Source organism: Corvus hawaiiensis, chromosome 3, assembly GCF_020740725.1.
Source record: "Corvus hawaiiensis isolate bCorHaw1 chromosome 3, bCorHaw1.pri.cur, whole genome shotgun sequence".
NCBI lineage: Eukaryota > Metazoa > Chordata > Aves > Passeriformes > Corvidae > Corvus > Corvus hawaiiensis.
This window is the reverse complement of record NC_063215.1, coordinates 80,270,227-80,287,338: the sequence shown is the minus strand read 5'-3', so window position 1 is coordinate 80,287,338 and position 17,112 is coordinate 80,270,227. Positions and strand designations below refer to the sequence as shown.

At 40.9% G+C, this 17,112-nt stretch overlaps 1 protein-coding gene across 2 annotated transcripts in view; it reads right to left on the bottom strand.

The window, feature by feature from the left end:
* Positions 1-599: 599 nt before the first annotated feature.
* PRKN (parkin RBR E3 ubiquitin protein ligase) overlaps positions 600-17,112 on the bottom strand; it is a 696,970-nt gene continuing 680,457 nt past the window's right edge. For both annotated transcript variants that reach the window (XM_048296680.1, XM_048296679.1), the window contains 2 exons: positions 6,259-6,376; positions 600-1,881 (listed from right to left, as the gene is read on the bottom strand). In XM_048296680.1, the coding sequence (XP_048152637.1) occupies positions 1,772-1,881; positions 6,259-6,376 (228 nt within the window). In that variant the 3' untranslated portion in view covers positions 600-1,771. The remainder of the gene's footprint in view (positions 1,882-6,258; positions 6,377-17,112) is intronic.

Sequence of the window (17,112 nt, the reverse complement as noted above, 5' to 3'; positions counted from 1 at the left end):
AGAGTTCACAGTAAAATATCCTTGTTAAGACAAAGTACTTAAATGAGCTCCATTGTGGCATTCAATTGCACTCCTACACTTCAATGTAGCTACTTCTATATAAATTTTAGTTCAGCAGTGCCAAACAGGATAATTACCTTTAGGAAATGTCCATTGTCTTCTCATTGCCCCTTCCTTTCTTTCTCATTTTCTTAATTCTACCAGTACACTCTCTCATTTTTGGTACCTCATGCCATTTACTCTTTTGTTTCCTCACACTTTTAATGTCACTTCCAGTTTAGACAGATGAATATTCCACTGGTTTTAGCAATTCGACATTTTTTCTAGTGAGCCTGGGATTTTTTTTTATGCCTCAAGGTTCATGTTCTGCACTGATATGAGGCACACCCATATTTTCAGGGCTCTACAGTCATGCCATACAAAATATTAGTTCAAACTTGATAAAAGGAAGACCATGATTGTGGAATTTATTTTGTGCTAACATTGTCTTGATCAAAGGGCTAGCCTCTCAGCTGGGAGTTTGAATCAGTCAAGGCAATGCATGACCCACCCAACATTTTTGTACTCACTTCGTATTCAAATGAAAAAAAGAAATAAAGTTTAACATTTTGACCACTTTATTTATTGTGCGTTTTTTTTTCCAAAACTAAATTGTGCAAATCCTTACATGGTGTGTTGGATGTGGACATAACCCATTTCATTTCAGAATAAAACATCAGTGTAAAGATCACAAACAGTAAAACTGTTCAGACTTAGAAACGCTATTAAACTTTACTCACGGTGTTAACATTGTAAAACGAAGCTGTCCCTCTGCCCCACACCATTAGAGCAACAAATAAATTTTCAGAATCATGCCCATATTCTAATTCAGCTTAGGAGAATCATGGTGGAGAAAAGCCCTGAGAAGTCTCCTACTGCCTCACTTTGCCATATCCAAAGCATTCCGTAAGTACAAGAAAAATGAAGCCCTGTGAGTGTAGCTTGCACAACATTTAATTGGATGCAGTCACCACTGTAGCAACAGTCACAGATAGGGCTGAAACTGCATCCTTAGCTAATCTTCCCATGGTAACAAGGTCTATAATGAGTAGCTAGGCGGGCTTTGTGTTGTATGTCACAAATACACAAGCATAAGCATGACATAAAGCTGGGTGTTTCCATGAGAATTTCTTTTGAAAGCAAAACCCCTACAGAAAGCCTGTTAGGAAGAAACCCTGAGAAAAAACTTAAGAGCCACAGTCTTCCCTCTGCCAAAAATTCTGTTAAGATATACTGCCTCGAAATCAAAAATTGTGCTGAATGAGCAAAGAAGTGGTCAAAGAAAAAAAGCAGATGGTGTAGGAAACATCTTCTGTCCCCCCTTGATGCTCACACACTCGGACACACACACACGTATGCAGGCTGCTCCCTCCTGCAAGAGCTATGGATTCCTGACTACAAATGTCAAGTAAGGTTCTTCATGGTAATGCTACCTATTCTCCAGACGGCACAAGTTCAAAAAGTAGTAATTTACCCTTCTTTGTACCATGATGAGCAACTCTGTCCATTAAAACAATTATTCTTTTTACTTAGTGGATTTAAAAGCCTTGGCATAACTTCAATGTGATTTTGGTATGATTGCATATGCAATAAAGCAAAAACCGAACAAACTAGGCCAACTTCTGAACTCTGTGTCCCTAAAACCACTGGGAATTTTGTTTAAGCAACAGGTTCAGAATTTGGCCCTGATGAAAACAAGCTTTAGCAGCAACATGAGCTGGCCTCAGCACTGCTAGTCAAACCAGTGATCTCCCATGCAGGTTCTGTTCCACTCCAGGCCACAGTTCCAGCACCACTCAAATCTGCACTGAGGGCGAGGACATTTCATGTGCATGCAGCCACCTGCAAAATAGCAACAGAATGGCTTCGGTACTTGGCAAACACTTAGAGATGTTAATCAGCAATTAAGAGCATTAAAATCGACTTTCTTAGACATTAATTTACCAACTAACTAAATTATTTAATAAAAGAAAAGTACAAACCTGAAGAATATTTCCCTGGGCTTTCTAAAACTCGCTACTCCTCTCTTACTGGGCTTTAATGTGCTTTTTTCACTTGAGGGACTGCAGGGGTAGGTGGAAACTAAAAAAGACTATGCTAGGGATAGGGAAAAGAAATGATAATCTGTGGCATCTCAAAGCAGTCATGGAGATATCTCCTCAAGGTTACTCTATACTAGTCCAGCTGTGAGCCATAAGATAAACAAAATTAAATTATTTTTTGAATTTGGATTCAACAACTGCAAGATTTGCAAAGTTAGTAAATCAGAAGGTACAGGCTTTGGTGTCTGACTCCTGATTATACAAAAATGACATTAATAATTTGATTTGACCTTTTTAGTATCTGAAGCAGCCTTTGATCATATCAATGCTTCTTGCATGTTGGGTTTTTTACTTCTTCATACCATGACAGCAGCTTTAATTTCTCTGCTCACAACCTTGATCAAAAGTTTATTTTGTAATATATAAAACATTAACATTACAGAAATACACTTCAAATGGAAATTATGTTGCTTACCACACAAAGAGATCTTTTGTATAATTCAAACTGAGAGAAAAGCATGCAGTATGAAGAAATGCTGAAATGTCATCTTGGTTTGACTCCAAATGGTGATGGGGGAGGTACAGGGAGTGTGTGCTCCCTACTGTTCGAGCTGCTACCCTTACAGCACCTTTTTTATAAATGCCACTCCAGAATGTTTCTCAGAAGGCAAAAACAAACAACAACTGGTTTGTTAAAATAGGCCTGTCTGCTTCACCTGACAGAGAGAGGAAACTACTTGTGATAGCAAGGTATATTTGTCAGTTTATATCTTTGTGTAAGAAATGCAATGTGCCAGAAAGATTTTTATCTTATTTAAATGTAAACATACAAATGGCCAGCTTCCATGTTACAGTTTATTTAAAGTTTAGATCCAGTCTTCTCCTACAGTTTCGATTAAGCCGTCACTGGGTAAAACTCGTCTCAGTCCTGGTAACCTCTGTCAAACATGTGCCCTCCCTGCTAAGCTACATAAATCATGTTATTCTCTGCTACATGGCAGCTGAGATCAGCAGTCAAGAGTGGAGAGTGCCTCAAGCAACGTGACCTAAAGCTCTGTGAGTACAGCAGTCCTCTGCGAGATATGGATGTGTGTTTAAACTCACTCGGACTGGGGACTGAGCTGTGGGAAAGTGTTTCTCTCTTTCACTTCAGCTATTACAGGAAAGTTATTGGCATCTAGAAACTACAGAAAAGTTATTGGCATTGTCACTGTCCCTTGTAAAAGACAGTGTCCACGGAACATTTGTGGAAGGAAAGCAGAATTATTCTTCTGAGTGGAGTCAGTGTACTCCTCCCAAATGAGGACTGCTGGCAGACCTCAGGTACAGTTGTCAGTCTCTTAACTGCAGCTGTACGTAGGCAGCTCTGAAGTGCTTCTTTAAGTTTACAAATGGCAGCCTAGAAGCTGGCACATGCAGTACCCATGACCAAAGAAGAAGGCAAACACTGCACCATTTAAGCTTCATGCTTTAATTTGCAAAGTGACAGAATCACTGAGGTGGGAGTGACCCTTTAGAGATCATCCAGTCCAAAACCCACTGCTCAAAGCAGGGCAGCTAAAGTAGGGTGCTCAGGATTGCATCCAGTTGCATTTCAAATGTATCCTAGAATGGAAACGCTTCCTGGGCAACATGTTCAGTCTTCAACCACCCACACAGTAAAAGTATTTTCTTATGTTTAAATGGAATTTCTGTGTTTCAATTTGCGCACGTGGTTGTCTGTTTTTCAGTGGGCACCATGAGAAGAATTTGTCCCTGTTTTCTTCACTCCTCCCATGTCTATTTATTTACACAGTTCTTTTTATAATCTTTGTAGTCCTTCATTGGAATCACAGACTCATGGAATAGGTAAGGTTGGAAGGGACCACATTGAGTCAGCTGGTCCAGCCTCCCTGCTCAAGCAGGGTCATCCCAGAAGACATTGCACAGGATTGTATCCAGATGGATTTTAAATATCTCCAGTGAGGGAGACTTCACAACCTCTCTGGGGAATTTTTTCCAGTGCTCAGTCATCCACACAGTAAAGAAGTTCTTCCTCATGTTCAGGTGGAACTTCCTGTGCATCAGTTTCTGCCCATTGCCTCCTGTCCTATTGCTGGGCACCACTGAGCAGAGCCTGGCTCCATCCTCTTGGCACCTCCCTTCAGATACTCACAGACATTGATGAGGTCCCCTCTCAGTGTCTCTTCCTGAGGCTGGACAGGCCCAGCTCCCTCAGCCTTTCCTCGTAAGAGAGATGCTCCAGTCCCTTAATCATCTTTGTTACCCTCCACTGGAGCTGCTCCAGGAGCTCCACGTCTCTCTTGTCCTGAGGAGCCCAGAGCTGGACACAGCACTCCAGATGTGCCTCACCGGGGCTGAGTAGAGGGGCAGGATCACCTCCCTTGACCTGCTGCCAATGCTCTTCCTGCTGCACCCCAGGATTCCATTGGCCTTCTTGGCTACAGGGACACAATGCTGGCTCACGGATGCTTGTTTTCCTCCAGGACCCCCAGGTCCTTCTCTGCAGAGCTGATTTCTAGTAGGTCAGCCCCCAGCCTGTGCCAGTTCCTGGGGTTATTTTTCCCCCAGTGCAGGACCCTGCATTTGCCTTTGCTGAGTTTCAGATGGTTCCTCTCTGACCATCTCTCCAACCTATCAAGGTTTTTCTGAATGGTAGCACAATCAGCCAATTCCAGTGTGTTTCTAGCCTGCTACCGTGGCTTTGGCATTTTGCATTACGAGGCACAGTTCTGACTTGGGTCAGGCTATAAGCAACAAAAGGTCTTTTCCTGCTCATGGTTCAAAATAAAAATTATAACTGCCTTTATTTCCTCTTTGATTTTTACAAACAACTTCCTTAAACATTAATGGGACTTGTGTGAATGGTGTCAAATAGGGATATCCTGTTTGTGACAAATGACAACTGTCTATAATTTACCAGTAAAGATTTTGTAGCAGAGTCTGAGACAAAGTAAAGGTCCTACCACTCCTTCAAGCCTAACCAGAAGGGGTTTTCTATTTGGCTGTGCACAAGCTGTTGAATATAAATAGTCACCATTATAATTTGTCTATCTCTAATCAGATTAAAACTTCTGGTTTTCAGTCTGTTCTACAAATCTGTAAATAATTTTTTGACCCAGCCTTCTGTTATCTCTCTGTTGCTGCCCAGTTTGCTCTCTACGCTATGCCAAGTCTTGTCTCACTCTTGAATTCAAGCTTTCTTTCCTTTTCTTCTTGTGCTTGAAGGTGTCTCCCACTTTCCATCTGCCAACTGCCTTCTTTTCTTTCATCAAACCCCAGATTTCAGGATTTTGTCCTATTTCTTCGAAGCCCAGTAATATTTCTGCAGTGTCACTGCTTGAAGTGTTCTCCCCTTGCAGTTCATAGTGCCTTATTTGGTGTTTTCAGTGTCCCATGTGAATGCCACAAAATTGGGAATCATCCTCTAAATGTTTATATAATATTTAGGCAATCATGTTAATGTATTTTTATTAATTAACATAAATACAATTAAGTCTTGGAACAGCATTAACCTATAAAGTATAGCCTATTTACCATTCCTGTTCTTCATTTTAAACATCCCAGTGCCAGCAGATTACTCTTCTTCCTACATGGTAAGCGTTGATTAATGCAAACTGTTTGTCAGGACTCATGTTGCTTCCTCTAACATGCTCTTCTACCATGGCCATATGGCTGAATATGCCATAATCTCACCTAAATCTCACCTTAATCTCACCTAAATTCAGCCATATACTGTGTAGACATCTACAGCAGGACTAATTCTTCACAACTCACTTTTAGGTGTGATTTTTCTGGCCTACATCAGACATGTGTTCTGCTTCATCGTGACATGAGTTTTACCCTACAAATGCCTATTTTTCCCAGTGACAATGGAAAATCTAGACAACTAGCTGGATATCCAGTCATATGAATGCTACATCCAATGCCTCATTTTCCCTACCTACAAAATACCTGGGCATTTTGTGAGGCTTAATTCGTGGTTTTAGAACTAAGTGATTTAGGCTTAGTGTTTTCAAGATAATTTAGATAAAATGACACAGGGAATTATTCAAGCCTTTTGTGCTCTCCCCCTCTTGGAATAATATTATGCATATGTACACCTGCACATTCATACTTTTATACTGTAAAATGAATTTTAAAAGACAGTTAAGTACAAGATATCTAATAAACTTACCATTCTTTTCTACTGGAATATTGCAGTTGGGGCATGGCTTGGTTGTCTTCTTGATTGTTTCTCTAGATGCTTCCTCCCATCGAGCCTGCATGGCTGCATGTTCATCTACTACATACCCCTGCAAAGAGAGAGAAAAGCACCTGTGGGCACATTACTGAAAGGTTGCACTGGGACATGATGTCTGCACTGAAGTGACAACCATTTACCCACAAGAAACAGACAGGAGTGACTGCAGTGCCAGGTAGGCTGGACTTTGTGAGAGATGCAGAATTTCTGCTTCAAAACACAGACTGTTTTGTCCCAGTGAGCACAGCACATGTGTTGGGTTACATCCTGAACTGCAGGATGATGGGGTTGGTGGCAGCAGCTGAAGCATGTGCCATCCTGGAGGCTCTTCCTACATCCAGCAGCAGCACAGGCTGCATTCTCCCTGCTGCTCCCTGTCCTGAGAGGCGGGCAGAGCTCTTGTCGGAGCATCAAGCTGTGCTGCAAATGCACAAAGACAGGTAAAGCAAAAGGGAGGGCGAAGGAGGAGTCAGGTTAACCCAGCTGACAACATGACATGTTAGGTACCACAGGTTTGATTCTGCTTCAGGAATTAAAGCCCTTCTTGCAAGAAAAGCAAAAACACCAAGAAAGTGCAACATTAGGTAATGCAGGATGGTGGGGTGCCTGGAAGGAAACAGTTTTTCATAATAAAAGTGTACTCTGTTGTATCGGAGGTCTGAGTTTTATTCCAATGTAACTCTATGTAAATACAAGAGGCACAAAGAATAAACATAAAAATTTTGGGAAAAAAAGTGAAAAAAAACCAACTAATGAGCAATGAAAGCTCCCCAGACAGAATGACACAGACGGAAAAAGTCATCATGAAGAGTGCCAAAGGGACTCCTGTGTTTGTCCTATTTATGACTGGGACAAAATTATATAATCTACACAAGTGGCCTATTTGGCTGTTTCCTAACTAAAATGATAGTACAAGGACAAAAGAGATGGCAGTGCCTTGGGTCATTTCCATCACACAAGGTTGGCAACTATGTGAATAGTAGCTATAACCAATGTATGTAGGTTCCAGCCTTGAAACTCTGCTCTCTCCATCCATAATATGGTTTCATTCAAGCCTGTGGGAAAATGATGAGCTTAAACAAAGCTATTTAATGTATAACAATTCCTAAAATTTCTTAGTGTATACCTTCTAAATACGTATAGGCTGTTATGTGGATAGACTTTTATATTTATTTAAATGGATAATTTTTAATTTAATCTTTATTTCTAGTAAGACAGAAAAAGGAAATTGGCCCAACCTTAAAAAATGCAACAAAACTGTAACTCCACTTGAATTCTGGTCATCTAGTATTGTTAAATGTGTAAGTTGTGTCAGTGAGTAATGCCTAGATTTTAGTTCTTGGCTGAAATGACCTGAATTAAAATGGAATTACAAAGACCAACATCTGCAGAAATTTGTTTCCAGCTCATCTAGTGGCCATTGCAATATGCATTTAAAGAAAACCAAACCAGAACAACAAAGCAATAAAAAGTACACACTGTCTTCTTTCAATCAGGAAACCTCAAAAGTATGTGTTTGACATTATTTATTTTACAACCTACATCAGTCTCCTCAGTCTGTGAATCTTTTTTGCTGCCCCTCACTTAATATTCTTCAATTTGCTTATCTTTTTGATGTAGAAGTGAAAAAAGTGAACTAAGTTTTCTTATCTGTATCCCAGAAGTGACTTTTACTTTTGGCTCTCTGCTTGTGGAGAGGGAACTCAGCCCTGCACCCTGCTGGATTATTCAGCAATTTGGCAGAAAGATGACCTCTATACAACAGCACATTAGTAAGGTCTGGGAAATAGAAAAAGCTCCTCAGGCTAATAGCAAAGAACATAATCTAGTATCGATTTTTCAACACCTACATCCTTAAGGAAGGATGACTTTTGCAAGCAATCTGAGCTACCTCAGAGAGGCAGATCAGGAAAGTGGGGAACACTTAACCTGGGCCTCAGTTTTTCCTGTGACAGAAAAAAGATATCTCGGTTTAATGGGAACTCATTACTTAACATCCATACAGATGAAAATCACTACAGCAGTGACAAAACATTGCTATTCTTTTCAGAAGAGCTAAATGAGAAGACCAGCAGTATTTTTAATTTTTGTAGTTGGTCCAAAAGAGCTTCACAGTAGCTCAGTTTTTTCAAATAGTCCAAGTCCAGTGTTTTAATACTTGCAAATACACTTTTTTCCTCCATCTTTATATCTTTGTTGTGACCTTATAGCAAAGGACACTGAGGCAAAATTTCACATACCAAATTACTAATTTTTTTTGTATAAACAGTTTTGATCTTAGTTCTGAAAACAATACAAACTTGGGAGACCTTAGAAATAACTAAAAGAAATTACTTCCAGCCACACACATGCAGTTCACCAAGAACAAATTGCAGAAAACAGCAGTGAATTATTATTTTAGTATATCCCATTGCAAAAATTCTAGCATGAACTAGATGCAGCATGATATTTCAGCCCATTAGAGCTAAAACATCCCCCTCTATGCCCAGTCTTGCTGAATACTAAGCTAAAAACTTCCAGCTGCATGAACCAAATGCAGAGAAATGGCTCAGTGATGGAGTCCCTTTGATTAGCGAAGAAATCATAGAATCTAGATCTATGAGCCTTCAGTGTTCATGTGCTTTATTTAGTGCTCCACACCCAGTGATGGAAAGCATGTATTTCTCTGCATTTTTTCTTCAAACAATAAAGAAAAGGTGTATGGCAATTCTTCTTTACCAGTGTCTATTTAAATTATGTTCTTACATCCTAAACTATCAAACCTAATCTCCTTGACAATGGCCTATGTAATACAGCAGGTCTGTCAAGCAGAGGGGTCTCTCACTTCGTGTGTTCAGCCTGGTCTTGGATAGGAAATTCAGAGATGCTCCAGGTGTGCATCACATGTGCTGAGGATGGGAGTCTTTGATCACTTCTGATGCTCACTCAACACAATATGCTCTAGTTCCCCAGTTAGTACAGAACATTTGTCCCAGCACTATTGAAAAGCTACTAGATTTCATCCATGCCACTTTATGAATAATTTTTTTGATTCTCAACTGTGCTGCATATTATGACCAGGAATGAATACTCATACATAACAGCAAGCTACAGTAAGAGCTGCTGTAAGCACTATTTAATATCCCTCCTGCAGTATTCCATTAGTGAGACAGGAGGGAAATTTTGTCTTATTATCTCTGGGTCACACTGACGGATATAGATTTACTTCTGTCTCTTTGCTGAGTCTTTTGGAAAACTTAACAGGGATAAAGAGACCACAGAGACTGCTGAGGACCATACAAAAATACAAAAACATGTACATGGAAAGCTTTCTTTGCAGTTAACCAATATAATGCAGTACTGGAAAAAGATCTACAGGGACAGAAAGCATCTTGAAATAGAAATCAAGTGTCCTTCTCAGAGCAGCATCTCAGTCAGGTAAAAGAGTACACATCGACCTGTCAGTAGAACTACATTGAAGCAAATGAAGTATGTGTTCACAGACAGCAACTAAGTAGTACCATCTAGATTAAAAACATTCATGGCAAAACTTCTTGTTCAAAATATTGGAAGTCTTAGATATCTAATGTTAAATTTTGACATCCACCAAATTATATACTGCCTTATTTTAGCACACTTCTTTTATGATTGTGCTTATTTTGCCTAGCGTAGACAACATCTGACAACTGAAGACCCTTAACTCAGAGTAGAATATGCAGCTGTCAACCTTATTTGTGCTTTGCTTTAGTGGATGTAATTTCTGCATTCCTGCTTGCTTGCTCTTGGTGCTTCATTCCTCCCTGATAAGCAAAAAAGCTGGTCATGCATAACTTAAAAAAAATGTATCCTAGTGCAGCTTTCTTTAAATCAGAAATACATTTTCTTTTGATCAGAAATGCTTGGTTTTAAGAGAATTTTACTTGTAAAAATAAGCTTTTTTTTTAGGTTAATAGAAATATGTAAAATTATTTCACTTTATGTGAAATACAGAATTTTAAAAAGGTTTAGATGTCTCAAACCAGAAAGTGTTACTTATTTTCTAACAAGAATATGAGAAAAGCTATGTATACTTGAAAGCATTTGAAAGGAAGACAAAGAATAATTCATTGCACACGAGCAATGTTCAGCCCACCATAATATTTAGCCCACTTGAGCTAGAGCTAGAGCTCTAAGCAAAAGCAGCCTCAGTTGTTGAAGCCTGATCTACACGGCATGGTGACAGTCCAGCTTAAATTTATTTTGTCTTCTTGGCTTCAGCAGGGCTGTTTTATGAACATGATCACATGAATTAACATACTGTCATGTTTAATGGTGCCTTTTACTGCAGTTGTGGGGGTAAAAATAGCAGATGACTAGGGCACTAGATAGGCTAGAGTGTTTTGGAAGAAAATGGATTATTTGAGCCATTTAAGAGTCAAAATCTCACACAGAGAGATGTGCATAGCTATGGGACTACTGCTCTAGTTTGGAGACAGATTTAGGCTAATCAAAACACTAAAATGTGGCTATAGATAAGGAACAGAGAAGATATTCATTGAAAGAGAATGTTTCACGCACAGGAAAAATAGAGGTGCCAGTACTACAGTGATCTAGTTAAATCCACATGAAGCATTGTGTGAGCCAATTTGTCTGGTGTGCCTAGGGAATTCTGACATAAAATGAAAGAGCTGCTTTGTGATGACAGCAACTAGGATATACACAGGGTCTTATGTTGGATATAAGATGAAAGAGTGCTCTGGTTTGGTGACACTGCACATCAAGGTTCTCACTCTGTGTGTTGCAGCCATTCATATAATGAATTAAATTCAGGTAGATGGTGAATATTGAATTTGCACTGCTCTAAAGCATAAAATCTACTCTAATACAGGTCATTCTTATATAACTGTTTTCCATGAGTGGAATAAAGAATGTGCCTTCTCTTGTAAGTGAACACAGCTGAAAATGACTGTCAGCTTAACCTCATAAACAAAAGCAGTCTGTCACATCTTTGTTACTTTATTGCTACCCAAAATAGGAAAACTAAAATTCTCCCTCTATAGTTCTCGTCTATTTCTCATTAGACAGGAAGTTAAGAATTCTTCTCAGATTTCCTCCGGTTCATCTTTATTTATAACACAGAGGTTAATTTTACAGGACATTTCCTGGTTATAGTTATTTTTCTTGCTCCTTTAATTAGGCACCTGTAGGTTGAAATGTCCTGAGCTTGACATTTTGAATATACCAAATACCATATCGCTGAGCCTCAGTTTCTTTTTCAGTTATTTAAGATATTTTAGAAATCAAGCTAGGTGTGCCATTTCTTGTACAACCATGTTTTATTTAACTTTTAAAATTGACCTGATGGGAAAAAAAAAAAAAAAAATCAATGGCCTAATAATAGATATTCCACATTTCATACTGTGACTCAGGACTCAGTGAAAGATATTATGTATGATGAACCTTTTCAGTAGCTTTTCCTTTCACTAAAATGCAGGGAAATAATTAATGTATTTTGTGGTTCGCATTTACTGTTTATCGTTTAGATTATCATTAGCTGCTTCGAGACCAGGCTTCACAACCCTACATACTTGCTGGAAATACACGGCATGAGAGGTTAGAAGCTGTTCCACGATGGAAAAAGAAGCCTGGCAGTCAATGCCTGTACATTTCATACCCCCTACTGTCAACTCTGAGAGCTGCACACAGGAGGCGATGGGAGGAGAAGATGGGCTGGAGGCCCAAGTGATCTGGGAGCTTCTGCAGGAGCTACATTACAGCAGCCTTCAGCAGGATGCCAGGGGCTGTGACAGGCTTTCCTGCATGTGTGCCTCTATGTTGCACCTGTGCAGCAACAGACACGTCTGGGAAGTGATGCAATGGGTCTGCTTCCAGCTGATCCTTTGCCTGGGACATCGTGCCTGAGTCAGCTTTGAGCCCAGAAACTCTGGTTAGGGTGCAGCCAGGGCCCTGCAAGCGTGTGCTGATGAAGAGGATCAGGTTTGCCCTGACTCAGCTGAGGCACTGACTGCTCTGCTTTTGCTTAGGTCTGATAGGTTCCTGGACTGACAGGGGTGCTGGATAAATTTTATACTGCTAGTTGCAGAACAGCAAAGCTATTACCTACATTAGCTACCTGAGGACTGTGAGGGCTGAGTCCCAAACAAGGAGCAGCTGAGGTTTGATTTGAAGGTGTTGGGTCTGGGAAGGGCTTTGGGATTTGGGTGACAAAGGCCTCCAGCTTAGGGCTACAGCCAGGACAGACAGGTTAAGAGTGAAATTGAAGTTAAGTTTTACAGCACTAGCTATAAATTTACACTGGAAGAGACTGTAGGTGAACGTTTAGAACATGTATCTTTGTGGCTCAGTAAAAATGATGTTGTTGTGTCTTGTAAGAGACCACAGCCTTTGTGCCAAGCCAGCACCATGAGCCTCAGGACCCATCAGGCTTTATCCGGACTTGTCTTGGCATGCCCTAGAGGTTTGGTTTAGCATGTGACAACAATTATTTAATGATCTGATGACTGTTCCCTATTCTGCTCTTGCTTTAACAGTTCTATGTATTTTTGTAACTAACAGGCAGCAGTGACCATTATGGGTACTATTGGGCAGAACAAACTCTCTCTGACCGTACAATAATGTGCTATGCAGAGGAGTAAAGGCATGGGATGATAGAAGAGGCCTTGAAAGCAGAGGCACAGGATGATATGGGAGGCCCCAGCAATAAAAAACCACTCTCAGGTGGTCAGTTACCCAAATACAGCCTTGAAAGATAAAAAACAGTCTTGAGGACAACAAAGAGAACAAAGGCATAACTGACTTGGGTAAAACACGCCAATGTTGGCTTGTACATCAGAGAAGGAGTCTGTTAACAAACCCATAAGACTGACTCCAAGCAGATTATACAGTAAGAAGGAAAAAAATCCTTTAATATCAACATCATGCTCCTTCTGGTAAAGGATTTACCATGCCAGCCCATTCCAGACTGCAGAATTGAGCCTAGAACCCAGAGAAGCAGTGGAAGGTTAAAAACAACACAAGGGAAATGGGTGTTACCTGAAAGTTTGCATATCCTTTATTTTAACTACGTATAATTTGAACTATAAGTCCTAGTGTTATTGTAAATTGACTAAAAATACTTCATTGATTAGCTTTCTAAGACTTTGATAAAACTAGCAATACATTTTTTATTTTGCATATACAGTGAACATGGTCTGAAATAAACACCTTCACCAGGTAATGAGATTTTCAATGTAATAAAATGGCAGAAATTTACACAACCTAGTCTGTAACCCGTGTGCAAGAAATGGGTAACAATTTTTAGCTGCATCAGCAGCTAAAGATGAATGTTTAGTGAAGGATTTTGCTGGATTGCATGAATTGCAGGGCCAGACTTGCTAGAACAAGCTGGAATTAAGGCTTGAACTAAGACTAGGTATGTTCTGACAGGATTTTTAAGGAGTTTGGGTTGGAGCTTGGAGCAGAAGAGACCACTAGGTAAACTTTAAGAATTTAGACACCACAGATGTTTAGTCTAGGCTTAGCTTTACAGCTGTTGCTTGCCTATCATTAATGGCAGAACACGTTCAAATGAGAGGAACTAGATTTTTGTCTGGGTTTTCTACAAAGACTGCCAGACTGGTTTATGGAATGATGAATTAGACATCAGATTTTCTTTTAGGTTCGCACCTTTGAATGCAGGTTATAGGAGGTATTTGTGTACAGCTGTAACTATAGAAATCTATCATGATGTTTAATTTATTCTCTTTACTAAACTCACAGCAACCTCTGAAAAAGCAAACTTGCTAAAAAGCAAGCTTTTTATAATTACGCACTCATTGGTTTGGTAGGACAAGATAATCAGCAGCTTCTTGGAGAATGTCCACGGAACCATCTCTAAAACATACTCTTTAATAACATGTTTCATCCAGTTTGTGTCATGTTTTTTTCCCCCCAAACATTTATGACTCAGTGCCCCATATTCTATTCACTTATTTACATAGTCACTGCTTTTACACCAGTGTCATTGCTATTGCTATTACAGTTTACCTTGCTGGTGTCTTATGAACATGCCCAGCAGCAAAACCATCCTGGAAGCTACTCTGAAAAGTTCAAATCTAATATGTGGTCACATTTTATTGTCCAGTTGCTAGTGAGCAAGAAGGTTCATTGCTTATCCTTGTAAAAGGAAAACCATCTAGAAAGTTTTGTGCTGGAAAAGCTAGGCTAATTTTAAGGTGGGGACTTACAGAGGAAGCTGGTTTATGGCTAGATTCCCCACCAGCATAGACTGTATATGTGTGAGGTTAAAAGAGGCCAGGAAGCTTGGTTTTGTGGTGTACATAGCAGGGACTATGTGGTTATTTCTAAACCTAAATCTGGCTGGAGTCACCTTTACTGTGTCTTTGATTCCATCATGCACACTGTGCCTTTTAATTCATCAAATATGATTGGTTCTGTCATCCCAAAGTTCAAACAGCTCCAGGAGGCTGCAATGGTTTTAAAACAAAGCTTCTCAACTGATATTGCCACAGATAAATTTTATTTTCCTTGAAATAATGTAATTTACACACTAAGATGGGAAATAATCAGTCCTGCATCAGTAAGTAAATGTTTAAGATACCAATGGCCCGTCTGGGCTAAAAATGGACATTTCAGCAGAAAGAGAACATTTTATCCTTCCCAATGGGCCATGCAATATCTGTGCACACATCTGAAAGGTCATGATATGCCACTAGTTAAAGCTGGGCTGCTCTCTGCATGCTTGCTGCCGAGTTTGCCTTTTCTACCCCAAGCAGCAAGTGATGCCCTTTGGCTTCCCACCATTATAAGCTTCCAACTCCTTTATTTGGAATAGGCTTTCGAAGATCCACATGTGGCACCCACTTTGTCCTCCTGTGCCCTGAAGTTGCGGTTGGTCTCTTCCTTCCTCCTGCCAACTAACCCCATTCCCCCTTCCATCCTTCCCTACCCTCCTTCACAGTCCCACCACCTACACTCCCCTCTCTTTACCTCAGGCTTCTTCCTCCCTCCTTTTGACATCTGCCCAAGCACAGGCTCATTTCACCACCACTACCATTTATGTTTCCTGGACCCTCATAGCTGTGCCATGTCATCTCACATCTCTCTTTCTTTTCCTCTTTCTGGAGCTTCTGCTCTATCTGACAGGTCATAGTCCCTCCTGTCAGCTCTTGGCTTTCACGGACATTCAAATGCCTCTGTATCAGCCTCTACCTCTCCTTCGCAGGGATCTCCTTCTCCAAGTCTTCCCAAATGTGTGCCAGGCTCTGAGGGTACCATCAGACTTTGCTGTCCCAGTCCCCTAATAATCTCTGCAGCCTGTTCATGGCTCAGGAACCCATGTCAGTGCCTGGTGACACTGCAGCAGGGCCTGTCTCCAGCTCCCCACATCCCTGCCCAGCCCAGTCATAGGTCATCTTCCACCCTTCTGACTCATCCCTGTCCTCAGGCCCTGCCCTGAGGCCCTGCCCTGACACATGGAAAGTCCCGAGGAAGTAGAGGGCCCTGGCACACGTTGGGAGCACTGCATGGAGTGCCGCCACAGCTCTTCCTGCTCTCTGTATTGTCACCAACTACTGGTCACTCAATTCCTCCACAACAACTCTCCTTTTTGGTTTTTCTTTCATCTTTTTCCCACTCCTCATGCTTCACCATGTTCACCTCTGTCACGCTGACGTAGGCCTGAACCTGTCCACAGTGTTTCCTCTCATATCGTTGAACATCGGAGACCTGCAGGCATTTGCAGAAATGCGAAGGCAAGAGAAGGTCCTTTCACTACTGCAGCCACTACAGGCTAAAGTAAACCCTGCATTTTTCTTATAGGAAGTATTTCCCTGAGACTGATCCCGTATCCTGCACCTGTTCTGGAGAGGAACAGTTTAGTGGAAGTATGTCTGTCCTTAAATTCGACTGGCAGGAGTTGTGACAATCAGATCTCTTTATAAAATAAATGATATGGAAGAGATCCAGACAGGAGTCAAACTGCATGAGTTGGAGACAACTCCGAAGTCTATTATTCCTACCTTGAAACAGACCACAGTCAAAGATAAAACCTTCTCACTGCCTCACCAAGTACTACAATCACAGCAAGTTAGGTCTGACACACAGACCTATGCGCTTGGCAGGTGGTGCCAAGTGGAACAGATAGCCTGAAAGCACAGGTGGATAAATGTTTACACTAATCTCAGTGAGAGAGATGGAAACTGTCCCAGAGGCCCTGCCCTCCATACATGCCCCCTGAAAGGTTTCTGTGCCCGGTACGGGAGTGCGGTGTGCCGGGCGGCTCTGCAGTGATGCTGGGCGGGTGAAACCAGCATCTCACCAGCACCTGAGCTTGCCCTATTTCTGCTGCCGCTCGGTTTGCTCGCCTGGCTAAGGAAAAGCAAGGAAAACATTCCTTCAGTGGCACAGCACCGCCTGGTGGAGAAGTTTAATTAGTGCCGCTCTCAGTTTCTTAGGGCAAGAGAAGGTGGACCTAAGTCAATTAACTTCAGCTTAAACTGGAGTATCAATGAATCCTGCGTAGTCTGTGGTTTTGTCTGTGCTGGGGAAGTGATTTGTATAGATGCAAGAGTTATTCTGGTACTATAATTTAGCTATTCTGGAACAGTTCTTTGAGAGTACAGGACATTTTTCAGGAAGAGCAAGAATGTTCACCTTACACTGGAACTGCAAAAGTAGTCAACATTGCTAAGTTAACAGGTCTACTTGGGTGCAGTTTGTGTGCTGAGAGACTGAATCGGATGGATGAAGTGCTCCCATTGTTATAAGGAAAAGCTAAGGCAATATTCAAATATTTAAAACAAATGACTT